Source organism: Monodon monoceros, unplaced genomic scaffold (assembly GCF_005190385.1).
Source record: "Monodon monoceros isolate NGI ecotype Baffin Bay Population unplaced genomic scaffold, NGI_Narwhal_1 Super_Scaffold_21, whole genome shotgun sequence".
Lineage (NCBI taxonomy): Eukaryota > Metazoa > Chordata > Mammalia > Artiodactyla > Monodontidae > Monodon > Monodon monoceros.
The window spans coordinates 4,937,597-4,965,251 of NW_021703778.1; the positions used below are offsets into that span (position 1 = coordinate 4,937,597).

At 43.6% G+C, this 27,655-nt stretch overlaps 2 protein-coding genes across 2 annotated transcripts in view; both read left to right on the forward strand.

Moving 5' to 3' along the window:
* Positions 1-27,655, forward strand: part of ST8SIA6 (ST8 alpha-N-acetyl-neuraminide alpha-2,8-sialyltransferase 6) — a 133,898-nt gene that overhangs the window by 19,569 nt on the left and 86,674 nt on the right. The window lies entirely within an intron of this gene.
* Positions 1,559-1,858, forward strand: LOC114903510 (40S ribosomal protein S26-like). The gene has a single exon (XM_029236364.1). The coding sequence runs from the start codon at positions 1,559-1,561 to the stop codon at positions 1,856-1,858; it is 300 nt and encodes a 99-aa protein (XP_029092197.1).

Consider the following 27,655-nt stretch of genomic DNA (forward strand, 5'->3'; position numbering starts at 1 on the left):
CTAGCAACAAATGACAATGAAAACACGACGACCCAAAACCTATGGGATGCAGCAAAAGCAGTTCTAAGAGTGAAGTTTATAGCAATACAATCCTACCTCAAGAAACAGGAAACATCTCGAATAAACAACCTAACCTTGCACCTAAAGCAATTAGAGAAAGAAAAACAAAAAAACCCCAAAGTTAGCAGAAGGAAAGAAATCATAAAAATCAGATCAGAAATAAATGAAAAAGAACCGAAGGGAACGATAGCAAAGATCAGTAAAACTAAAAGCTGGTTCTTTGAGAAGATAAACAAAATTGATAAACCATTAGCCAGACTAATCAAGAAAAAAATGGAGAAGACTCAAAACAGAATTAGAAATGAAAAAGGAGAAGTAACAACTGACACTGCAGAAATACAAAGGATCATGAGTGCTACATTTAGCTTTTTAATTAATTAATTAATTTATTGGCTGTGTTGGGTCTTCGTTGCTGCATGTGGGCTTTCTTTAGTTGCAGCGAGTGGGGGCTACTCTTCGAGCAGGAGCTACTCTTCATTGCGATGTGTGGCTTCTCATTGCAGTGTCTTCTCTTGTTGTGAAGCGTGGGCTCTAGACATGCGGGCTTCAGTAGTTGCAGCTCACAGGCTCTAGAGCGCAGGCTCAGTAGTTGTGGCACATGGGCTTAGTTGCTCCAAGGCGTATGGGATCTTCCTGGACCAGGGCTCGAACCCGTGTCCGCTGCATTGGCAGGTGGATTCTTAACCAGTGCGCCACCAGGGAAGTCCCAAGCTTTCTTGAGGCCCCAGGAGGCCTTTTGGGGCCCGGAGTTAGGTCAGGTTGGTTAGGTGCTCTCTCCCTTAGAGGCTGAGCCTGGCTTGGTGTCCAGGAAGTACTTCATTGCTCTCCATATTTGCTACCACTGAGGGAAGACTGATCTCCAGAGGGCTGAAGGAGCAAGTTGGTGGATTCAGTATATGGTTGCCAAACCGATTTTCCAGAAAGAGTGAGGCATAGAGATATTTTCATCTTGAGCCAGTTTTTAAAGCTATATTAAAGTATAATTTACATGTACTAAACTGCGTATGTTTGAAGTATTACAAGTTAATAAGTTTTCACCTAGGTATGAACCTCGAAACCATCATCAGAGTTCTGATAATGCCCATATTTACCTCATGTCCTGTTATTATCTCTTCTTGCCCTTCCCACCTCTCCAGGTAACCACTGATGTCCTTTCCCTTAGAATAGATACGTTTGCATTTTCTTGAATTTATCTGATTGGAATCATAAACTGTTTACTGGGTTTTTCTTCTGGTTTCCTTTGTTTCATAATTATTTGAGATTCATCAGTGATATAAATGAATAGCTCATCTCTTTACTTTTTGATGAGTAGCATTCTTATCTGGATGTACCACTGTTAGTTTACCCATTCATCTTTTTATGGACGTTTAGGTTATTTCTAGGTTTTCACTCTTGAAAATAAAGCTGCTACAAAAAAATATATATATATATATACACACACACACATATATATATATATCAACAATATTTAAACCTCTCTCACCTCCTCGCTTCCAAGATGACCAAGAAAAGAAGGAATAATGGTCGTGCCGAAAAGGGCTGCGGCCACGTACAGCCTATTCACCGCACCAGCTGTGCCGGATGCGTGCCCAGGGATAAGGCCGTTAAGAAGTCCGTCATTCGGAACATCGTAGAGGCCGCAGCGGTCAGAGACATTTCCAAAGCGAGCGTTTTCGACACCTATCTGCTTCCCAAGCTGTATGTGAAACTGCATTACTGCGTGAGTTGTGCCATTCACAGCAACGTAGTCAAGAGTTGTTCTCAGGAAGCCCGGAAGGACCGAACACCTCCACCCTGATTTAGACCTGTGGGTGCTGCCCCATGACTTCCGCCAAAGCCCATGTAAGGAGCTAAGTCCTTGAAGACTGAAGAAGTACTGTCCCTGGGAAGACAATAAAGTGGAAATTATACTTTAAAAAAAAAAAAAAACGTAGGTACTGTCTACCTTTTTTTAAAAATTTTTCAGATCTTTTATCTGTTATGTAAAATTCACATTTTAAAACTGTGGATACAGGAATTACAATCACAGTTCCTTGGCACCATGGTAGCATTACTGTGGTAGTGCTCCTAGATGAGGGAGTGGTATGTGAAGTTCACAAAGTACAAGTTGACAGTTCTGTAACATAAACTCCAACATTAGTAAAATGATTTTTAGATGAAAGTCAAAACAAAATGGAGCAACTTGTATTACTGTCATAAAAGCCTGCCTACCAAAAGCCCAAATCAATGGCGATGACGAGTTTTGAGTGGCAAAGAATTTAAAGGGGGACTAAAAATCATGGTTTATTTGTTGAATGAAACCAGCCTTGGAATTTAAGAAAATCACATTTTAAAGTTTAAGCACAGTTATAAAAAACAGTCTTTGAAAATTTTCATTTTTGCTTATTCTCATTTTCAGCAGTCATAAAAATGTGAATCCAATCCCATCAGTACAAGACAGTTCCAAGAATATAATTCATGTCTCAAATATTCCTATCAGAGCATTAAGGACCACCTATAAATCGGTATGTCAGTTCTAACCGAAAACCGAAAACGGGATTAGGGAGAAGATAAATCTGAAAGTAAAATAATGGTTTCATACTTCGGCAGTTTAGAAAATTAAATAATTTTAAACCTCAATGGAAGAATGTACCTGCAAGGAAACAATCCAAAACAACAACAACAACAAATCAATATATTTTTTTCACTTTTACAATTCAGTTTATTTGCTGTTTTACAACTTATATTTCCAAAGGCTTTACAATGTCATATTTTCTTGTTTTTTGATATAATGCTTTAATAGTTCAATCAAGAGAGATACCATATGATGCAATATTTAGCTCTTCCTTGAAGATGGAACTCAGCAATTTGTTTCCTCTAGAGCTGCTGGGTATTGCCTAAACTTTATAACATCTGCCTTGAATCTCTGTTACTTTGCAGGGGAACTTGGTTTTTGATCTCTCACAGTTACATTCCAATGATTTGTGAGAGGCTCCCCTGGACTCCAGTCCCTGTGGCTTGGTCATAGTGTGTTTTCTTTGGAGGCTGACACCAGTGCTTTCACAGCCATCCTGTCATTTCAACTGGTAAACCACAGGGATGACGCGCTCATATTCACCACCAGCTTGTAATGACTTGTACTTCTTTCTGGTGGGCCAGACCATCAGCTGGGGAGGGACAGAGCACCCAGGTGGCATCCTGATTATCCTTCCAGCCTTCCGATAAGACCTTCCTTTGGAAGATGTCAGAGGGCCCTGTGGACTCACTTCTTCAAGGAGGCATTCTACCTCATGCATTTCATCTTCAACTTCCAACTCAAGAGTCTTCTGAATCCTCCGCCACCCCATCAGGAACATCAGCGACACCAGCTCCTGCCAGGTCAGTGTTCCACAGAACCAAGTCATTCGGAAGTCAGAGCTGAAAACGGATGCCGGGGAAGAGTGCTGAAGACCGCAGGGGATGGTGGAGTGCTGCCATCTGGCTTCACTTTTTGGACCAATTCTCCCCGCCTCCAAGGGCAAAAGGATATGATGAGTTTTCTGAAAGGTTCTCACTATTCGAGACTGGCCTGATTTGAAGAGCAGATTCCAGTGCCAACAGTGACATAAATGTCCCTGTTTACCCACAGTCCTACAAATGCTGAATTAATTTACACTGACCGATCTTAACAGGTGTGCTGTGCCGCCTCCGCTTTCATCTGCTTCTCTCCTTTCTCCTGACGTTGAACCTTGAACCTTCCCTCTGAAGTGCTGTTAACTAAGCCCTGTGAGGGCCCCTTGGAGCCCCTTCCTCCCTGACAGTGTCAGCTCTCAGTTCCGCTCCCTCGTTTCCTCCTGTATGAGTTCCTCTCCTAAGTGCAAGCCTTTCCCCAACTTCTGTTCTCGGCCATCTTTCCTCTCAAGATCCCGTGCACATCCACGATTTCAGCTGTCTTCCTCTGGAGAAAGCAGTGCGGTCAAACAGAAGGTAACTGTCAGGTCGGAGACGAACGTTCTGGGTTGAAGCCCAGCTTCCCGACTTCCTCCTTGTCTGCCTGGGTCAGGTGTGGCATCCTCTGTGCCTCAACTTCCACATCATTAAAGTGGGTTTGTACTGTCTAAAAAAGAAATTAAGTACTTTTTAAAAATTTTATTTTATTTTTGGCTATGTTGGGTCTTTGTTGCTGTGCGCGGGCTTTCTCTAGCTGCGGTGAGCGGGGGCTACTCTCCGTTGTGGTGTGCGGGCTTCTCATTGGGTGGCTTCTCTTGTTGCAGAGCACGGGCTCTGGGCATGCGGGCTTCAGTAGTTGCGGCACGTGGGCTCTAGAGCGCAGGCTCAGTAGTTGTGGTGCACGGGCTTGGTTGCTCCACAGCATGTGGTATCTTCCCAGACCAGGGCTCGAACCCGTGTCCCCTGCCTTGGCAGGCGGATTTTTGACCACTGCGCCACCAGGGAAGTCCCATAAATGAGTTTTTAACAGTTGATTTTTCTGAACTTCACTGACCTTCATGGCTGTGGATTATCCTGAAATCCATAAAAGTCCTGGCAGCATTTCCGCTAAGCTCAGAACACAGTGGTGAGGTAATAACAACCATACCTTTGCTACTTTTGCAACAGTACTCTGGAATTGAGCATAATAGGTGGAGGAGGTGGTAGGGGAATCACCTCTTCTGCCTTCTTAGTTTGCATAGTAAAGTGGAAAATCCCGGGCTCAAATCCAGGACAGTCTGACTAGAGCCCACTTCAACCACTGAACTCCAATAATTTGTTTACGCATCTTATTTAAGTCCACGTAAGTCAGTTGAGAATCATGTAGTACCTTTGTCCTACTGGCGCAGCCCAGTGCAGCGTAACGCCAGGTGAGGAGCTTACCCGCGCAGCCCAGCACCTTCCAGCATTCTCAGGACCAGCCGCTCGCTGCTGCCCTTGCTCTGGCTGCCGAGCAAAACACAGGCACCCCCTGCCTCCTACACACTTTTCATCTTTCCCGTTGGAGGAGGTCGCCTGTAGATCCAGGCTGGGCATTACAGTCTGCCTGGTTGGAGAGTCAGTTGTGGGTTGAGCCCCACCTCACCTCTTTCCTGCTGTCAGCTGGAGTAGGTAAACAGCAGATGGTCATCAGAGCAGCTAAAGCCTCAGTTTCCTTAACTGTTAAAGAGAAAATTTTTGATGGAGCTCATCCTCCAGTAGCTTCCTGAAAAAGGATGCATAAAGTGTTCCAGTGAAGGACCTTTTCCGGGATACTCAATGATGACAGTTGCCAAGTCCTGTAGTAGGTCCTGGGTGAGGAAGCCTTGACTCATGGGACATAACAGCATTGCCGGATGCCTGGTACATTTAAGAAACCTGACTGCCTAAGAAGCACTCTACTATGGGCACAGGATGTTACCTGGAATCAGAGAACTAAATGATCCTGACTTTTCTTGATTTTAAATGGTAAAAAGTCTAACTACTTTTTGTAACAGTACTCTGTACTAATGATGGTCAGCTATTTATTTTTATTTCTATTATTAATATTCACAACTTATTTCCTAATTAAATATTTAAAGGTTCTTGTGCTAATTCTGGTGTTAAAAACTTTTAAAATCTCTATAAATCTGGTTTTGAGACAATTGATAGTAATTGACTTTCTTTGTTAGAACCAATTGCTGAGTAATAAAATGCACTTTTCAAAACAAAACAAAACAAAATCAAGAGGTTTAAATCTCGGTGATAACGCAGTTGTCTGTAGAAGCAACTCTATGCCAATAAAATGGACAACCTGGAAGAAATGGACAAATTCTTAGAAAAGCACATCCTTCCGAGACTGAACCAGGAAGAAATAGAAAATATAAACAGACCAGTTGAGACTGTGATTAACAGTCTGCCAACAAACAAAAGCCCAGGACCAGATGGCTTCACAGGCAAATTCTGTCAAACATTTAGAGAAGAGCTAAAACCTATCCTTCTTAAACTCTTCCAAAATACAGCAGAGGGAGGAACACTCCCAAACTCATTCTACGAGGCCACCATCACCCTAATACCAAAACCAGACAAAGATATCACAAGGAAAGAAAACTACAGGCCAATATCACTGATGAACATAGATGCAAAAATCTTCAACAAGATGCTAGCACACAGAATCCAACAGCACATTAAAAGGATCATACACCATGATCAAGTGGGGTTTATCCCAGGAATGCAAGGATTCTTCAATATACACAAATCAATCAATGTGATACACCATATTAACAAATTGACGGAGAAAAACCATATGATCATCTCAATAGAATGCAGAAGAAGCTTTTGACAAAATTCAACACCCATTTATGATAAAAGCCCTCCAGAAAGTAGGCATAGAGGGAACTTACTTCAACATAATAAAGTCCATATATGACAAACCCACAGCCAACATTGTTCTCAATGGTGAAAAACTGAAACCATTTCCTCTAAGATCAGGAACAAGACAAGGTTGCCCACTCTCACCACTATTATTCGACATAGTTTTGGAAGTTTTAGCCACAGCAGTCACAGACGAAAAAGAAACAAAAGGAAACCAACAGTGACAGGAGTAAAACTGTCACTGTTTGCAGATGAGATGATAGTATACATAGAGAATCCTAAAGATGCTACCAGAAAACTACTAGAGCTCATCAATGAATTTGGCAGAGTAGCAGGATACAAAATGAATGCACAGAAATCTCTTGCATTCCTAACACTAATGATGAAAAATCTGAAAGAGAAATTAAGGACACACTCCCATTTACCACTGCAACAAAAAGAATAAAATACCCAGGAATAAACCTACCTAAGGAGACAAAAGACCTGTATGCAGAAAACTATGAGACACTAATGAAAGAAATTAAAGATGATACAAACAGATGGAGAAATGCACCATGTTCTTGGATTGGAAGAATCAACATTGTGAAAATGACTCTACTACCCAAAGCAATCTACAGATTCACTGCAATCCCTATCAAACTACCAATGGTATTTTTCACAGAACTAGAGCAAAAACTTTCACAATTTGTATGGAAACACAAATGACCCCAAACAGCCAAAGCAATCTTGAGAAAGAAAAATGGAGCTGGAGGAATCAGGCTCCCAGATTTCAGACTATCCTACAAAGCTACAGTAAGCAAGACAGTATGGTACTGGCACAAAAACAGAAATATAGATCAATGGAACAGGCTAGAAAGCCCAGAGATAAAACAAATACTGTACGCTAACACATATATATAGTATCTATATAAAAAAAAAAAGGTTCTGAAGAAACTAGGGGCAGGAAAAGAATAAAGATGCAGACGTAGAGAATGGACTTGAGGATGCGGGGAGGGGGAAGGGTAAGCTGTGACAAAGCGAGAGAGAGGCATGGACATATATACACTACCAAGCGTAAGGTAGATAGCTAGTGGGAAGCAGCCGCATAGCACAGGGAGATCAGCTCGGTGCTCTGTGACCACCTAGAGGCGTGGGAGGGAGGGAGACGCAAGAGGGAAGAGATATGGGAACATATGTATAACTGATTCACTTTGTTATAAAGCAGAAACTAACACACCATTGTAAAGCAATTATACTCCAATAAAGATGTTAAAAAAAAAAAAGAGTTTGACAGTTTCTTAGAAAGTTAAACATAAACTTATCATATGACCCAGGAGTTCAACTCCTATGTATTTACCCAAGATCAATAAAAACATAGGTTCACACAAATGACTTGTATGTCATTGTTTATACCAACATTATTTATAATATTCAAACAATGGAAACAATCCACATGTCCATCAACTGGTGAAAAGATAAACAAAACAGTGTATCTGTACATGAAATACTGTTCAGCAATAAGAAGGAATGAAATACGAATATAATATAATATGCTACAACACAGATGAACCTCAAAAACATTATGCTAAGTGGAAGAAGCCGTACACAAAATAACATATGAAACAGACACAAGTAGATCAGTGGTTACCTGGGGTGGAAAGTGGGGTAGAAATTAGCTACAAGGAATCTTTTGGGGGTGATGGATACATTCTAAAGCCAGAATGTGGTGATGGTTGTGTAAATCTATACAGTTACTAAATATCGTTAAATTGTGATATTTAAATATCATTAATTGAGCTTTTTATGTTCAGGAAACTTTGTGAGAACATACATGTTTTCATCCACGGTGCTTTGCGCTATGTGTAAGCTTTATGTAGTGTGTGTGTTTACCTGGGTGGAAGCTGATGCATGTAAATAATGCTGTGCTGTTGGAATGTGCAGAGAAGTATTTCTGAAGAGCACCAAGTTTAAAGTCTTCTTAGGTAATCTACGTAGTTACCCACAACATTGAGAAATAGACAGATGTGCAAAGTTCCCCCTTAGTGGTGGGTGTGTGTGTGGGAGGTACAAACTATTGGGTATAAAATAGGCTACAAGGATGTGTTGTACAGCACAGGGAATATAGCCAATATTTTGTAATAACTGTAAATGGAGTGTAACCTTTAAAAATTGAATAAAAAGTAAATTAAATAAATTAGCAACAAAAAAACTCCGAAGTTCCCCCATTAGCATTCAGATTTCCTACACTTTTTTCATGTTTTCTAAATAGTTCGTCAGGTTTGAAATGCTGTTTATTTAAGATAGAGAATAATCACCCAGATGTGAGTATGTATGATGCATAGGTTGTTGTATTAAGCTCCACAAAATCAAGGAGGATTTTTTAAAAATTATGGAACAGCAATTATCGGGCTGCTCCCAGGTGATGGTCTTAGCAGCTTTATCTGTACGACTTCACTGAATTCTCACAGGGACACTCTTCTGTAGGACCCTTGCTATTCTTGTACAGAAGGAGACACTGAGACCAGAGGCCTTAGTCACTTGTCCCAGGCCACATAGCCAAGAGGGACAGCTGATGGACCTCGGAGTCTTTGCTCCAGATGGAGAAACAGGGGCTGGTCACACTGTGTCCCATGTTGAATGCAGGGTGATCTTTCCAGACATTTAGGGGACTGTGGGAGGAAATGTCAGGGAGTGGTCATGAACGACTGAGACATGTGGGGACGAAGGGCCTTGGGAACATGTGGGGATGAGAGCCTGGGAGGCAGGGGACCAGCCCAGAGGGGACCATTGAATCCCTCCAGACCGCAAAGGCAGAGTAATGAACAAGGATGCAAAGTAGACCAAGCACGGAGAGTGCGGCTTTAACAGCTAGCCAGAGGCCCATGTCCCTGTGCTCCAGGATGCTAATCCAGGGCCCACGATGCTAGACCCCAGGATGCTAATCCAGGCCCCAGGGTGCTAATCCAGACCCCACGATGCTAATCCAGGCCCCACGATGCTAATCCAGGCTCCAGGATGCTAATGCAGACCCCACGATGTTAATCCAGGGCCCACGATGCTAAGCCAGGCCCCACGATGCTAATTCAGACCCCATGATGCTAATCCAGGCCCCAGCATGCTAATCCAGACCCTACGATGCTAATCCAGACCCCACGATGCTAATCCAGACCCCACGATGTTAATCCAGGGCACACGATGCTAATTCAGACTCCATGATGCTAATCCAGGCCCCAGGGTGCTAATCCAGGCCCCAGTGTGCTAATCCAGACCACTCTTGAAAGGAACCCGCCCTCCCCCAAGAGCTTGTTCAGCGTGGATGGGAGATTAGAGCCAGTTCCGTCTGTGTGCGTGAGCAAAGAGTCTGTGCCGACCTCAGGGACTGAGGCTGTCTGCTGGTGGCCACCTCCAGAAAGTAGCCCTCTCAGTTTACAAGGAAAACCACAAACCAGGTCATAAAAAGTACACTGAGACTCCACGATTTACTTTACCCAAGTGGGAAGTAACCAACGCAGATAGCTTACTTCTCCTCAGGTTTATTTAATACGAGTGAGTGAGTGAGTGACTGAGTGAGTGTGTGTGTGTGTGTGTGTGTGTGTCTGCCCTGCAGTCATAGGCACAGATCTTCCCTTTGTTCCCACCTGGTACATCATGTTTGCGAGATTGTCCTGTACATTGAGGAACATCCGAGGAACACACACACCCACCACCCTCACCACGCATTTCATTAATAGCAAGTCTCCTAAGAATGAATTTGTATCCAAACGATTCTCTCCTGACTCACCCACAAAAATATTTCAAAGAATCTTCTGAATATTTGAAAATATTCTCCCGAGCAGTACTGCTTCTGGCACCCGGTTGAAGGTTCCTAAGGGCTTCATTCATCCATCCGGCAGATATACGCTGTAGGAAACTTCTGCTCTTATCTCAGAGCTGGATGGATATGCAGGTGGTACCTAATTTGACTTGGATGAAAACAGCCTGCTTTCCTTAGGGAGCAGTTGCTAAGTCCAGCTCAGCGTTTGTGGCAAAGCACATCCATCCTCTAATTCCAGGTGTTTTCTGAGGCTCCACTTCGGTCAGCCAGGGGTCCCGGATCGGTGACAGCCCTGAATAAGCATCAGTCACTGCTCTCAAGTAGTCCTCAGCCGAGGGGGAGCGGCAGCCACCTGTGACGCCCATCCAGTGTAAGTGCTGTCATGGAAACATGTCCAGGGCAGCGTGGCAGCCCAGGGACGGTTGGACAGGTGAGGGTGCCAGCATGGAGTCTTGAAGCCTAAGTAAAAATCCCACGAGCAGGCCAAAGGGGAAGAAGACATTCATGACGTGTGAAGGCTTGGGGGTGTACAAACAAGATGTCTTTGTGAATCTGAAACTCTTTTAGGGAGGCTGGACCTGGGGGTATGAGCAGAGGAGTGGTGGGCAGAAGCTAGAAAGCTGGTGTGTGCTTGCCTGTGGGCAGCATACCGTCCGTCCTTAACCGTTAACTTCTCCCTCCTGGTGGGGCTTTCAGTCTCTGCAGAACAGCTCAGAGATATTAAGTGTATCCCTTGATGGGGAACCAGGACCCTGCCCCAAGGCTGCACAGTTGTTTCTTGGCTTCTCCTGTCTTGTCCCTGCATCCCCTCCCTTCCCTGATGAGCAACTGTTTGAACCTGCTCCTTGGAGCTCAGGGAAGGTCATGGAGACTGAATGAAGCCTATTTTCTGTAATCAAAGAAATGGGGGACACAAAAAGGCTATCATGCCCAGGAACCCCACAGGGTCCTGCTCGGTATCAGGAGGACCACAGCGCCGGCCCCCTGCCCTGTCTCCCAGGGACACCAGAGGCGGGTTACCTGGTTGAGCAGGTGCCTGCACTGTGGGGACCTTGCCTGGCGCCAGGGGCCCAGCATCTGTGTGGTTGGGGTCTATTGTGAACATCCCCCGAGCACCGTGCACATGATGGAGTGAAAGGGGAAGGAACTGAGAAACAGGCAGGAGACCATCAGGGCCTGACCTAAAACCCACGTGATGGGAGTGGATGGGAATTTAAGGAGAAACATGGTAAGTTTGGATCCTCAGGTGTTGGTGATTGAGTAGAACTGGGGGGTGAAAGGAACCTGGGCAAGGTCACGGGTGTGTGCAGTTATGGACGGTATTAGTCTGCTGTGGCTGATGTAACAAAGTACCACAGACTGAGTGGCTTAAACAACAGACATTTATTTTCTCATTCTTTTTTTAATTGAATTTAGTTCTGGAGGCTAGAAACCTGAGATCGGACTTGGCAGAGTTGTTTTGCTCTGAGGGTTGTGAGGGGGAGGGTCTGTTCCAGGTCTCTCTCCTTGGCTTTAGGTGCCCATCTTCCCTGTGTGCCAGTTTCCTCTTGGAGAGACACTGGTCATTGCTGGATTAGGGTCCACCTGACTGGCCTCAGTTTCACTTAATTACTGCTTCAAAGGCCCATCTCCAAGTAAGGTAACATTCCGAGGTGCTAGTCAGGAATTCAGCATATGAATTTGGGGGTGTGGGGACACAGTTCAGCCCATAACACGAAGACGTAGACAAAGCTGTGAGCAGTGTAAAGTGTAAAGTTGTTCATTCTGAGGAATCATATAACGAGGTTTGCCTGTACTCCCAGTGACCTGAATGGGTGTGTGTTATTTGTGAGGTGGGAGGGCCTCTTCCAGGGAAAGAATCCCCTGACCTGAATGGAGGCAGCAGGTCTTTTTTTTTTTTTCCAGTATTTTTTTAAATTGAAGTACAGTTGATTTACAATGTTGTTAATTACTGCTGTAGAGCAAGGGGAGTCAGTTATATGTATATATATATATGTTCTTTTTAAAAAATATTCTTTCCTATTATGGTTTATCATAGGATATTGAATATAATTTCCTGTGCTACACAGTAGGACCTTGTTGTTTATCCATTCTCTATATAAATGATTACATCTGCTAATCCCAACCTCCCACTCCATCCCTCCCTCAACCCCCTCCCTTTTGGCAACCACCAGTCTGTGCTCTATGTCTGTGAGTCTATTTCTGTTTCATAGATAGGTTCATTTGGGTCATATTTTAGATTCCACATGTAAGTGATGTCATATGGTATTTGGCTTTCTCTTTCTGACGTATTTCACTTAGTACGATAATCTCTAGTTGCATCCATGTTGCTGCAAATGGCATTATTTCACTCTTTTTTATGGCTGAGTAGTATTCCATTGTATATATGTACCACAGCTTCTTTATTCGTTAATCTATTGATGGACATTTAGGTTGTTTCCATGTCTTGGCTATTGTGAGCAGTGCTGCTATGAACGTAGGGGTGCGTGTATCTTTTTGAATTATAGTTTGTCTGGATGTATGCCCAGGAGTGGGATTGCCGGATCATAGAGGCAGCAGGCCTTAACGTAGTTCTGGAAATTTAGATTTTCTCAAGGTGAGTGCAATATTCTTGGCTTCTCATAGCTGATGTCTGGGAGAGACTAGCTGAGGGTCAGTGGGTTTCAGCAGGATATTTCAGGAGTGGTCATGGTCTAGTGGTTGGAGCTCTGGATGGGGGGTGTGTGTGATAGATTATTTTGAGCCAAAAGGAATAAAACTGCTTAAGAGGCAGGGTGGAGTCAGACGAACCCAAATTTTCATCTCTCCTCAGCCCATCTCTCTTAGTCAGCTCAGGCTTCCGAAACAAAGTACCATGGACTAGATGGCGTAAACGACAGAAATTTATTTCTCAGAGTTCTGGAGGCTGAAGTCCAAGATCAGAGGCCAACATGGTCGGGTTCTGATGAGGGCTCTCTTCCTAGCTTGCAAACGGCAGCCCTTCTCACTGTGTCCTCACGTGATAGGGAGATAGAGATAGAGACAGAGTCCGAGACAGAGAGAGAGAGAGACAGAGTCTGAGACAGAGACAGAGTCTGAGACAGAGAGAGAGACAGAGACAGAGTCTGAGACAGAGAGAGAGACAGAGTCTGAGACAGAGAGACAGAGACAGAGAGAGAGACAGAGTCTTGAGACAGAGAGAGAGAGACAGAGTCTGAGACAGAGAGAGAGAAACAGAGACAGTCTGAAACAGAGAGAGAGACAGAGCCTGAGACAGACAGAGAGAGACAGAGTCTGAGAGAGAGAGAGACAGAGACCGAGACAGAGAGAAAGACGGAGTCAGAGACAGAGAGAGAGACAGAGTCAGACACAGAGTCAAAAACAGAGAGAGACAGAGTGCAAGACAGACAGAGTCAGAGACAGAGTCAGAGACAGAGGTAGACAGAGTCAGAGAGCTCTCTGGTGTCTCTTCTTATAAGGGTACTAATCTCATCAGAGGGTCCCACCTGCATGAACTCATGTAACCTTCACATGGGAAAGGGGCTAATGGTCTCTCTGGAGCCTCTGGTATAAAGGCACTGATCTGTTTCCCGAGGGCTCCACGCTCATGACTTCATCACTTCCCAAAGGCCCCATCTCCAAAGAACATTGTACTGGGAGTTTGGGTTCCAGCATATGAATTGGGGGAGGGAACACAAACATTCAGTACATAACAATGCTAAATGTGTGACTTTAGACTTTTACCTGCCTTGTCACTGACACCCTACATCTGTCTCTCAAGGTGGTTGAAAGGTTAAATGAGATAACGTGATGCACTCAGATAATGCATTTATTCTACCACATTTCATCAGAGCCTGGCATAGAGGAAATATTCAATCAGTGAGTCTCAGTTTGTATCACGGTAGAACTCACAAAGCCAGTTCTTCCCCATTATTGTTTGTCTGTGGTGTTCCAGATTATTAATGCCATGTGCTCTAATAAGAATTGAACTTTACCTTATAATTTAGAAACACCTAAATCCTGTGTGTAATTAAATTATATAGTTTGAGAGCCTCTGTGCCCTATTTTTAAGTCAGTTTTTATTGTTTTCTAAGTTGGGTATTAAATAGTTAGAAAACCAAAGGGGTTCTATTAAATCACTTTTCCTAGAAAAAAGTGTATGTGTGGTTTAGACTACTGTTAGTGTCTGGTACCTATTAAGTGCTATTTATGTAAGTATTATCTATCAACACTAAAAGACACAATGAAAATTAGCAATTCTCTGCCCCATTTTCCCCACGCCCTGTGGCAATAACTTCCAATCCATTAGCTGTTTTTCTTATATTTACCTCCATATTTCTTCATAAGGTGCTTTAGCTTCTGCTTCCTGATTTTTAAAGTTTAATGAATTTTTAAAGTTTTTAAAGTGGCATTTCATAATTGAACTTTTACATTTAATTATTTCTTTGAAGTCTATTTATGGCAGAAATAGATTTAATCCTCTTATTCTCCATGTGCCTCACCAAAAGACAGACAGATGGACACACGCACCTCTTTTTTTTAAGATTTATTTATTATTTTATTTTTTGGCTGTGTCAGGTCTTAGTTGCGGCACGTGGGATCTTCGTTGAGGCTTGCGGGAGCTTTTGTTGCGACGCGTGGGTCTCTCTCTAGTTGTGGCGCACAGGCTCCAGAGCGTGTGGGCTCTGTAGTTCGTGGCAGGCAAGCTCTCTAGTTGAGGTGTGCAAGTTCAGGAGTTGTGGCACGTGGGCTTAGTTGCCCCGCAGCATGTGGGATCTTAGTTCCCCGACCAGGTATGGAACTTGTGTCCCCTGCGTTGTAAGGTGGATTCTTTACTGCTGGACCACCAGGCCAGTCGCCACACACACCTCTTCACACCTCATTCCCCCACTTCCGTAGTAGAGTTGAATCCGTTTTTAAGTTAATTCTGTATTCAGTTTACATTATCATGAGTTTGTAAATATAAAGCTGAGCTTTATTCTGGACTGTGATTCCATTTCCTTTTTGTTCCCCTTGTGCGTGTTTTAAGTCTTTATTTTTTAAGAGGAGTTTTAGATTCACAGCAAAGTTGAGAGGAAGGTACAGAGATTTCCCATATACCCCTTGCCTGCCCTCCCCCCCAACACACACACACACATGTACGTGTGCACATGCACGCACACACGTGCACACACACAATCACATGCGCACACATGCAACCACACACGCACACACACGTGCACACACACGCAGCTTCCCTCATTGTCAACATTCCCCACCAGGTGGTACATTTGTTACAATCAATGAACCTACGCTGACACATCATAATTACTCGAAGTCCATAGTTCACATTAGGGTTTGTGCTTGGTGGTGTACACTCAGTGGGTTTGGACAAGCATATAATGACATGTATCCAACGTTATGGTATCTTACAGAGCATTTTCACTGCCCTAAAGATCCTCTGTGCTGTGGCTGTTCATCTCTCCCTCCCTCCCCTCAACCCATGGCGACCACTGATCCGTTTACTGTCTCATTATTTTTGCCTTTTCCAGAATGTCATATATGTAGTTGGAATCATACAGTATGTAGTCTTTTCACATTGGCTTCTTTCACTAGAAATATGCATTTAATGTTCCTCTGTGTCTTTTCATGGCTTGATAGCTCATTTCTTTTTAATGCTGAATAATATTCCACTGTTGAATGTACCACAGTTTATTATTCGTTCACTTACTGAAGGAGATCTTTGTTGCTTCCAAGTTTCAGCAATTATGGACAAAAACCACTGTTAACATCCATGTGTAAGGTTTTGTGTGTCTTCTTGTTTTTTCTTTTCCTGCTTAATTTCTGTTTGCTTAGTTTTGTGAATAGCTTTCATAAATTTTACTCCACATTCTCCAAAGGAGCTGTAAAATCTCAATATAGTCCAACAGTCAGATAATCTATCACATTAATTTCTTTTTCTAGAAAATTTACCTCTTGGAGCTGCCTGCTGTCCTACTCCAGTCAGGACTTATCCCTCTAGGCCTGCTGCCCCGTTGTCATGCTAGAATTTCATTTCAGGATCATTCTGTGAATTCTCCTAGTTGCTGCCTTAAACGGGGATCCCTGTTTCCTGAATCTCAAACTCTTTTAATATACTCCCTCATTTTGATAGATACATCCTCCGATAGATTCCTCAGAAAGGGTTCACGAAAGATAAACTCTTTGAGACTTCGCAGGTCTGAAAACATTTTGATCCTTCCTTACCATTTCATGAAAGTTAATCTAAGACTAGAATCTAGGTTGGAAATCACTTTCTTTTTTTTTTTTTTTTTTTTTTTGCGGTACGCGGGCCTCTCACTGTTGTGGCCTCTCCCGTTGCGGAGCGCAGGCTCAGCGGCCATGGCTCACGGGCCCAGCTGCTCCGCGGCATGTGGGATCCTCCCGGACCGGGGCACGAACCCGCATCCCCTGCATCGGCAGGCGGACTCTCAACCACTGCGCCACCAGGGAAGCCCTGGAAACCACTTTCACTCAGCCTTTCAAAGGCATTGCTCAGTTGTCTTCTAGCTTACAGTGTGTCATTGGAAAATCTGGTGTCATTCTGATTGCTGAATCATACATTTATTCATGCATTCATTTATTTTTTTTCATTCAACAAGTATCTCTGGGACTGTTTCTACACCTGCTATGTGCCAGGCTCTCTTGTAGGTTATGGGCAACCAGAACAAAACAGATAAAAGTTTCTGACTTTATTCCAGAGCTTACATTCTGATCTTTTCTATTTTTTTTTTTTTTTTCTCACCTGAGGATACTCCAATCCCCCACTTGGGGGGTATAAGCTTGGCAGTCAGCATTCTGAGAGTCCAGTGGAGGGAGGGTTTAGGGGTCTCCCATTTGGTATATATACTTGGACTTTCACTTCATCATCCCTATTTCCACTATAGTGCCTGACCGCACCCTCCTTTGTCATGGATGTCTTCAAGTTTGTAGATTCTCTGGTTCCGTTTCTCCAGAGACCATCAGTCACGTATCTTGCTGGTGTGCAGGAGGGATGGCTAGAGAGGAGCTAGGGTCCTCCTGTGTCACCTGACCCTCCGGTATACAGGGCCCCTCTCTGCTTTCTGGGGTTCTTCATGCTCATAATTCCTCTGCCTTTCTGAGGTTCTGTGCTTCAAACCAGCATGTTTCTTATTGGTATTCCCCTCTGTAGGCATATGGGTTGGAGGTTTTTTTGCTTCACGAAGTCAGTTATGATTCACCCATCAACTTTTCATCTTCCAAGAAATTGTTTAAATCTCATTTTCCGTCTTTTAATCTCTTTGTGCTTATGGATTTATTCCTTTGTTACTTTGTTATTTCTTTTGAAAAAAATTAATGGGAATTTAGAAGGAAGTGGAGATTAGATATAATGCATTTATTCCACCATGTTTGATCAGAAATTGTACCATATCTTTCCAAAATTTTAAAGTAAATGAATTTTCATGTTAATGCATGTATGCTGTTTTAATTTCAGAAGGGATTGTTGGGCCATTCCAAGTTTTTAAAAAGTGTAATCTTTTACACATTAAATTTCAAATTACCTGGTGTGTATATATCTGAAATCATCTCAGAACAGCAACCCTCATTTCATTATTTTAGTTTTCCTGATGGGGAGGTATATGAGGAGGTATATGTTTGCAACTGAAGGCTTACTTTACCCACTCCAAGGAGACTGTCCAAAATACAGAGAAATAGTATGATAGAACTTATACTCAAGGTTGATCCCTTTTCTTTTATTGCATTCTATGTTCTTATATTAATTTTAAAATAGGTGTTGTATATTCATTTAACATCTAAGACTCAAATGACTTTTTCACTCTGTTGGATGATGTGTCACTACTGGTCTCTTTTGTTGCCACAGAAAATGTCAAAAGTAGTACTAGCAGCTCCAATCAAATTTGTCTTCTTATTTTAAATGTTATTTCAAACAAAGGATGGTGCCCACACAGGACAAACTGGGGGCTTCATAATTAAAAAGAAAACCAAACATAGAAACAGAGTAAACCATTCTCTTGTCTGGAATTTCCTCCCTATGACATCAAGAAGGGCTTGCGCTGGGGTCTGGAGCAGGGAGCAGCAACTTCAAAGTGCTGGGGGGGGGGGGGGTTCCCTGGTGGCGCAGTGGTTGTGAGTCCGCCTGCCGATGCAGGGGACACGGGTTCGTGCCCCGGTCTGGGAAGATCCCACACGCCGCGGAGATGCTGGGCCCGTGAGCCATGGCCGCTGAGCCTGCACATCCGGAGCCTGTGCTCCGCAACGGGAGAGGCCACAACAGTGAGAGGCCCGCGTACCGCAAAAAAAAGAAAAGTGCTGGGGAATCTTGGGTAAGCTAATTAGGCATGCAGGTCCCTGGGCCCCGCCCAGAGGCTGGACTTAGTGGGTGGGGCTCAGTCATCTGCCTGCAGCAAGTGCACCGGATAATTCTGATCAGATGATCCTTAGACGACCCTTTGAAAACCCCAGGTCTGGAGGATCCATGAGGCCTGAGACAGCATGGCTTAAGTTGTTCTGTTTAGTCTTCAGCTTTCACATGGCCAAGATACATTCAGCTGAGCGTTTGGACATCTCAGAGCTATGAGACACGCTTAGCTTCCTTGAGCAAAGCAGTTTCTTTACCTGGCATTTTTCCCCTCTTTAACATGTTTAACATCACTTTAAAGTAAACCACTTTAAAGTGATTTTAAGCTTGTATCTTTTTAAAAATTGTGGTTTTGTGATTATAAATGTATTATAAATTCATTGTGGGAAACTTAGAAAATAACAAAAATTGTAAAAACTAAAATGAAAATGACTACTCTCTCACCATTGAAAGGCTACTTGCTACCTTTATCATATGGGTGTATTTTCTTACAGAAAAAAAAAATGCCATTTTGTACCTTTCTTTTTTTCATTTAATGTTATTAGGAATCTGAAAATTCTTATAAATAGATGTTTAGTGTTTTTATTTTGTTTGTTTTTTGTTTGTTTTTAGCTGCACTGTGCGGCATGTGGGATCTTAGTTCCCCAACCAGGGATCGAACCCTGGCCCTCAGCAGTGAAAGAGCGGCATCCTAACCACGGGACCTCCAGGGAATTCCCATAATTAGATGTTTTAAGTGACTGCTCTTCCCTTGGCTAAGACTTACATAATTGAGTCATTCTCTTTAATTTCTATTTTTCACTATTATAATCCTGACCTCCATGTTTTCACTTTCATAATACTTCCCAATGTACGATATGTTATATATCCTATTTGATGATTGACTGTCTATTTCACCCTGCAAAATGTAAGCTCCAAAGGGGAAGGATTTGAAGTTTAATCACTTAAACTTCCACCCCTATACTCAATACCCAGAACAGTATCTGGAACAGAGCAGATATTCCATAAGTGTTTGTTGAATGAATAATGAATGAATGAACAATGCACTGAACATATTTATGCCCATACTTTTTTCACTTTATGGATTCTTTTCTCTGGGGTTGATTTTAGAAGGATAATCCCTGTCAGCAGATACTAACAATTTTAATGCTTTGATACCTATTGATATTTTGTCAAGTCTGGAAAGATTATGCCAACTTAGACTCCTACTCCTATAAGAATTCTGGTTTCATCAGACCTTTCGTACCCTAAGTATTATTATGTTTTTATTTTTGTTAGTTTGGTGGATGAAAATGATATCTCTTTGTTTAATTTGAATTTCTTTGATGATGATGATTATTATTATTATTTTGCGGCACGCGGGCCTCTCACTGTTGTGGCCTCTCCTGTTGCGGAGCAACAGGCTCCGGACGCGCAGGCTCAGCGGCCATGGCTCACGGGCCCAGCCGCTCCGCGGCACGTGGGATCTTCCCGGACCGGGACACGAACCCGTGTCCTTTGCATCGGCAGGCAGACTCTCAACCACTGTGCCACCCGGGAAGCCCAATTTCTTTGATTATTAATAGTTGAATATTAAATCTATAGCTTAAAGCTTCAACCTTATGAACAAATTGATGATGCCTTGTGATTTTTTTTTTTTTTTTGGTCATTGGTGTTCAACAATTATTACATTAAGCAGGTTTTTCTCTGTGTGTATGTTTAACAAATTGATGTAGAAAATGTGGTTCTTTCTACATCATAGCGAAAAGGCAGAGGTTATTATTATTTTTTCTAGATGTAGAATGTTCGTTAGTTTCTTCTTATTTTTTAAATTTTTTATTGAAGCGTAGTCGATGTATAATATGTTACAGGTGTACCGTATAGCGATTCACAATTTTTAAAGGTTATACTCCATTTCTAGTTCTTATAAAATATTTTCTGTATTTCCCATGTTATACAGTATATCCTTGTAGCTTATTTTATACATAATACTTTGTATCTCTTACTTCCCCACCCCTATGCTGCCCCTCCCCCTTCCCCACTGGTAACCACTAGTTTGTTCTTTATATTTGTGAGTCGGCTTCTTTTTTGTTACATTCACAGTTTGTTGTATTTTTTAGATTCCACGTATAACTGAGATCATACAGTATGTGTCGTTTTCTGTCTGACTTATTTCACTTAGCATAATGCTCTCCAAGTCCATCCATGTTGCTGCAAAGGGCAAAATTTCATTAGTTTCTTGAGTCATACGAAGAAGCCAGAAAAGTTGGGATGTGACCATGGTCTCAGACATCTGCTCCCTTGGGCCAGTAAGCCTGGTGTCCATTCTTTGACAAGCTGAAAAGTGCATCTCCATCATTGTTTATGAGCTCATAATACGAAAATGTATTTGTTGGCTGTATTTTTTTCTGCTGGCATGTTTTTAGCATACAGGTCATAAACTGACAACAGTAATAAGCCGGAAATGCATGCGGGGTTTTGAAACCGAGGCTTACATGCGTTGCATCATAGCAAATTGGTGAGGTAGAAAAGGCCCACATCCACCCGCCTGTCTGGATGGGTGTAATTGCCCCTGCGGTACCCAGTGCCCTTCTAGAGCGGAGTCTTAAAACAATGAGCTGAGGGGTCCTTTTCCCTGTAGACCCTCTCCGCATCTCGCTCAGAACAAGAGGCAAAGTCCTTGCAGTTGTTCATGAGGCATCATAAAACCTGGCCCCATGGCCTCCATGACCTCATCTGTTTCAAGTCTCCTCCCAGCTCACTGGGCTCCAGCCACACAGAACCCCCGGCTATTTCTACAGAACACGCTGTGCTCTGGTGCCTTCTCCCGACTGCATCCTCTGGCTGGACCACTGCTTCCCGACCCTCACCCGCAAATATCCACCTGTCCTGTGCCTTCCCCTCATTTAGACCTTCTTCCAAGTTTTCCGCTCACTGAGCCAGCCCTGTCCACCCTGTTGGCCACCGAAGCCTCCACCTGCTGACCTCACTCTCCTGTCGCTCTTTCCCAGCCGTGTTGGTCTCTGTGCCACTTTTCACCAAATGGCCTGAGGTACGTTTTCCTTCAGGTTTTGTCTGTCTTCTCTCGCTCAGAAGTCAGCTCCGCGTGGGCAGGGCTGTGTGCCTCTTTTCCTTTCCATCCAGGCCTGGAATAATAGAGGCTGACTCAACATTTGCTAGTCCATTCCTGTTTTACAGCTGAAGAAAACGAGGCCGGTGGAAATGACTTTCCCACCATCACACAGGGAGGTGGGGGGGCATAAGCCTGGAGATCTGAGTCGGAATCCCTGCCTCCAGGGATGTACTTAAGGCTGAAAGGGGCACAGCCCTGGCTTTCTGAATTCTTCCTTTGTTTTTACAATGGGCTTTGCTGTTCTAGATTCTCCTTGCTTCATGGTAGCCTGGATAGCCTCTCGCTGTCAAAAATCCAAAGAAATCTAAATTACAAGCCCCTCCCCCCTTTAAAACTGTCATTGTTTACTAAGACAACCGCCTTGAAGGGATGTGCTTCAAATACCTTTGCAACGGCACTGGGAAGAAATCCCTTTTATGGAAAGGTTGTAGATGTGCTTTAAAATAGATGCCGCGACTTGCTTTTCTTTATCCTCCATCTCCAGGTGGAATCTACCTGACCTTCAGAACAAGGACCACAAAGATTTCCCCTCATTGACGTGTCATTCTGTGAAAGTCACATGTCTTTACTTGGCTGGAATTAAGAGGCCACTTGGCCTGTGATGCCAGGACCCTCAGGCGGTCTCAGAGGAAGGTGATGGGGTGAGGGGATCCGGTGATACCGCAGGTTCCCCACTCTGTTTCCGCCGGAGATGTGTCTCTTTCATCATTTCATGTATTAAGCATTTGTATTCAATCTTATTAGCAAAAAAAAAAAAAAAAAAAAAGAAAAAAGATGTTTCACAGCAAAAGAGTTTGAGAACCAGGTGGTTAGCCATTTTACAGCTGAGGTCCAGAGAGGCTCCACATGCAACAAGCTTCTCCAGCACTCAGTCCCGGCTCTCCTTCACCAGCTCACAGCTTTTATGACCTTCAGCAGTTTTAAAACTGGGAACCACATGCATAATTTTCACCTGAGGCGCTCATTGAAGATCAAAAGTCCTGGACCCCACTTCGAATCTAGGGCATCAGAATCCCGGGTCCCAGGAATCTGCATTTCTAAACAAGCCCAAGTGCCCATGTTTGTCCTGGGGCTTTCTCTCAACATACGCCCCCCTCAGCACAGCCTCAGACTGCTTCCTTGTTATCAGGGCCCCAGGACCCTGCCTGCTCTGCACTGGCCACTGTTAGACCTTTATTTCCCTTCCCTCCCCTCCCCCGTGCTCCTCCCCTACCGGCCCCTCCTTCGGTAATTTTATATTAATAGGGGGAGGGGATAAGCCCACTTTGGCAGGTGTGACCCATGCAACTGTATACTTTCTCACCCAGGCGAGTGTCTGGGTCCTTCTGTGGTTTTCACCCGGAAGTCAAGAGTATCCAGAAGCCGTCCAATCGGACTCCAGGGTTGTCGGATCAGAGGGCTTCTCAGCAGAAGCTGTGGGCGCACTCGAGGCAGCAACAGGGCTTTATGCCCCTCACTTAGCAAGAAGTCCTGGGGGAGCAGACCAGACTGCTGTCACAGCTCCCCAAGCTCGCAGAGGCCCAGGGTCCTTCATCCCCTCCTTTCCACTATCCTCAGCGTGTGTTTCTCATCCTCATGTCTGCAAATCGTGGCTGCCCCTGGACGGTCTGCATTTGCAGTTGGGATGAAGACGGAAGGGCTGAGGGCAGAGAAGCCTCTCCTTTCCTAATGAGGCTTTGCCTTTATACTTGGAAAGGAAATCCCTGCCCATAATTGTCACATGCCCAGCCTGGCCGTAAGGAAGTCTAGAAAGATACACGTTCTGGCTTTCCCACCCTGAGTACTAGAGGAAGACAAAGGAAGGGGCTTGGTGACTGGCCGGGGAGCTGTCAGTCTGCTTCCTGCCACAAGGGGGAGCTCCCAGTGGTATGGAGCAAGTATTTTGTGTAACCCTATTGATACAAAGTATCTTCAAAGAGTACAGGTGCTTGGGAGAGGAAGGGAATACATTCATAGATGCTTAGCTACAGGAGCAAAGGATAAGATGCTAAATGAAGCCTCAGTAAGACGTGAGGTCCAGATGAAAGTGGAACAAATACACAGGAGTATGTGGAGGTGTGGATAGTGGGGTTAGCGGTGGTAGTGGTATAACTCTAAAGGGAAAAACTGGTTGAATAAATGTGTAAGGGGTCATAAATTGCAATGGCAGGAGATGTACTCAAAATGTGGAATATGGATGCCAAGGGACCTGTCTGTGCAAGTCTCTAAGCCAACAGTGGTGCCTCCCTGGGCTTACTATTTGAGATCCTCGTGAAACCATGACTTCCCCACAGGACACCAGGTGGTGGGGTGGCAGTGCAGCTCGGGTGACAGAAGCCACAGAGCATGTTTGGGCTCCACTCCAGTTCACTTGCCAAGTTAACCCAGAATCACTTCTTCCCCTGCGACTCTCTTTTCGCTGAGATGATCAGCAACGACTTAGCCAACGAACACTTCTCCATCCCTGGCTTACTTGCTCCGTCGCTTTGCCCATTCCTTTCTCCTCTGGATGGTTTTCGCCTTTGACTCCTGTGATGCCAGCGTGGTGACTGTCCTTCCGTCATTCAGTGAGTGTCTGTCGTTCAGTGTTGCCTCCCAGCCCCTTTATCGAGCCTTCAGAGGCATCCTAGCTCTGCCCTCTGTGCCTCGCTCTTGCTTTTCGTTCCTGTCCCTCGTCTGCCTGGCCGATTCCTCAGCTTTTCCCGGGAGACCTAGCTCAGCTGCCGCTTCCCCTGGGAAGCCCTCCAGACTGCCTTTCCTCCCTCCGTGTTTCTTTGGCATAACTCGTTATCACTGGGGGAAATTGACTCTATTTGTCCATTTGTCCATCTCCTGGGTAGACTGAGAGCTGTGTGAAAGCAGGGGCTGGCCATCGTGTTTGTATCTCTAGCATTTACTGAGTGTCATCTCACAAATGTTTGTTGAATGAATGAATGAAAGTATTAGGATTTATAAGCACTCTAACTCTACAGAGAGCAAACAATCATCAGAACAGCTAATGAGGGGACAGGATGTGAGAGGGGAGGGAAGGGAATGATGGCAGGTCACACTCAGCTCCAAGGAGACAGGCCCAGCTAGATACTTTTTACGTATTGTTACCTTTATCACTACAACAGCCTATGGAACGCATGTTAGAGCGTTTGTGTTATGGTATTTAAAGAAATGGACATTCAGAAAGATTGAGTCACTCAGCTAGTAAGTGAGGGCAAACTTGTAGGGACAATACTAAAAGTTAATAGAGCTTAAAATGAAGTCACAACAATGCCTTGAAACACTGACAGTAAGCAAAATGATCTTGTTTCTTTTCTTTGTACAAGGAGAAGGGTGTTTCACAGGCATAGAGAAAACCCGCCCCACTGATTCCATCCCTAGTTGGGTCTGCCTTTTGTTTATTTTGTTATTTTTTTAAAGTTGTAAATTGCGTGCCATTCTTTTCTATTTTATTTATTTTTAAATTAATTTTTATTGGAGTACGGTTGATTTACAGTGTTGTGTTAGTTTCTGCTGTACCACAGAGTGACTCAGTTATGCATCTACCTATATCCACTCTTTTTTAGATTCTTTCCCATATAGGGCATTACGGAGTATCGAGTAGAGTTCCCTGTGCTGTGCCTTTTGTTTAGACTGACCTCCTAGAAGGTGTCTGGCTTTGCCTCTACGGGGCCAGGCAGCAGGAAGATGCACCCTCGATTTAGAGGCAAGGTTGTGAAACAGACCATTCAGAGACTTCCTTCCTACCTGCAAGCACCCTGTGTTCCGTGGCCTACCTACCACCCCTAGGTGGTACTGTTTCCAACTGGTTTTTCAGGTTCTGCGCCAAAGTACCTCACCTAATCCTGAATTCTCACTGCTTCTCCTCGTGTGTTGTACCCCATGTTCCCCACCATCAAATTTCTTTTTCCGTATCAGACCCTTATGGCTCTGTGCTGAGCCATGCATCACGTGGCAAACTGTATCATACGTTAATTTCCACCGAGGGGTTCCTGCAGGATTCTAGCTCAGTGTTGGGCATACTTGCCAGCCGTATTACAGTCACTGGGAATCTCTTCAAGACCCGGTGCCTCACTGGGAAGGAGTGAATCTGAAACTGTAGAATTTCAAAAGGGTTGGCGTGGATCTGCTTGGATATATAGGGCGCTCGCAAGAGTTTCTTAACCCTAACAGGCTGTGTATTCTGAATACAGTCTTGAAGAAGGCATGATTTTTTTTTCGAATTTTATTTTATTTATTTATTTTTTATACAGCAGGTTCCTATTAGTTATCTACTTTATACACATCAGTGTATACATGTCAATCCCAATCGCCCAATTCATCCCACCCCACCCCCCCGCTGCTCTCCCCCCTTGGTGTCCATACGTTTGTTCTCTACATCAGTGTCTCTATTTCTCCCCTGCAAACTGGTTCATCTGTACCATTTTTCTAGATTCCACATATATGCGTTAATATACGATATTTGTTTTTCTCTTTCTGACTTACTTCACTCTGTATGACAGTCTCTAGGTCCATCCACGTCTCTGCAAATGACCCTATTTCATTCCTTTTTATGGCTGAGTAATATTCCATTGTATGTATGTACCACATCTTCTTTATCCATTCGTCTGTCGATGGGCATTTAGGTTGCTTCCATGTCCCGGCTATTGTAAATAGAGCTGCAGTGAACATTGGGGTGCATGTGTCTTTTTGAATTATGGTTTTCTCTGGGTATATGCCCAGTAGTGGGATTGCTGGGTCATATGGCAGTTCTATTTTTAGTTTTGTAAGGAACCTCCATACTGTTCTCCATAGTGGCTGTATCAATTTACACTCCCACCAACAGTGCAGGAGGGTTCCCTTTTCTCCACACCCTCTCCAGCATTTGTTGTTTGTAGATTTTCTGATGATGCCCATTCTAACTGGTGTGAGGTGATACCTCACTGTAGTTTTGATTTTCATTTCTCTAATAATTAGTGATGTTGAGCAGCTTTTCATGTGCTTCTTGGCCATCTATATGTCTTCTTTGGAGAAATGTCTATTTAGGTCTTCTGCCCATTTTTGGATTGGGTTGTTTGTTTTTTTAACATTGAGCTGCATGAGCTGTTTATATATTTTGGAGATTAATCCTTTGTCTGCTGATTCATTTGCAAATATTTTCTCCCATTCTGAGGGTTATCTTTTCGTCTTGTTTATGGTTTCCTTTACTGCGCAAAAGCTTTTAAGTTTCACTAGGTCCCATTTGTTTATTTTTGTTTTTATTTCCATTACTCTAGGAGGTGGGTCAAGAAAGATCTTGCGGTGACTTATGTCAAAGAGTGTTTGAAGAAGGCGTGTTTTCTCTCCCACTAGAGGCTCTCAGTAAGCATTTGAAGAATGACAATTGTAGGTATGATGAGACTGGCCTTTGTGGCCCGTGGTATTAGAAGCTAGAGCTTTAAATTCTTTGGGGACTGAATTCTGAGTTTCAGTAGAGATTTTTGGGGAGGAAAGACTTCCTTCTCTCACCTCCCTGAGAGCTTTGTGATGGGCTTTTGTCACCTGATGGTGAGATTTCAGGGTTTTGTTCTTCTTTCTTTTCCAAACAGTAGTTGATCTGGGAATAGCTTCTTTTTTTTTTTAATTTTATTGAAGTATAGTTGATTTACAATGTTATGTTAATTTCTGCTGTACAGCAAAGTGACTCAGTTATACATATATGTATTGTTTTTCATATTGTTTTCTATTATGGTTTATCACGGGATACTGAATATAGTTCCCTGTGCTCTGCAGTAGGACCTTGTTGCTTATCCATCCTTTATATACTTGTTGGCATCTGCTCATCCCAAACTCCCAATCCATCCCTTCCCCACCCGCCGTCCCCTTGGCAACCACAAGTCTCTATGCCTGTGAGTCTGTTTCTGTTTTGCAGATAAGTTCATTGGTGTTGTATTTTAGATTCCACATATAAGTGATATCATATGGTATTTGTCTTTCTCTGTCTGACTCACTTCACTTAGTATGATAACCTCTGGGTCCATCCATGTTGCTGCAAATGGCATTATTTCATTCTTTTTTCATGGCTGAGTAGTATTCCAGTGTGTGTGTGTGTGTGTGTGTGTGTGTGTGTGTGTGTGTGTGTGTG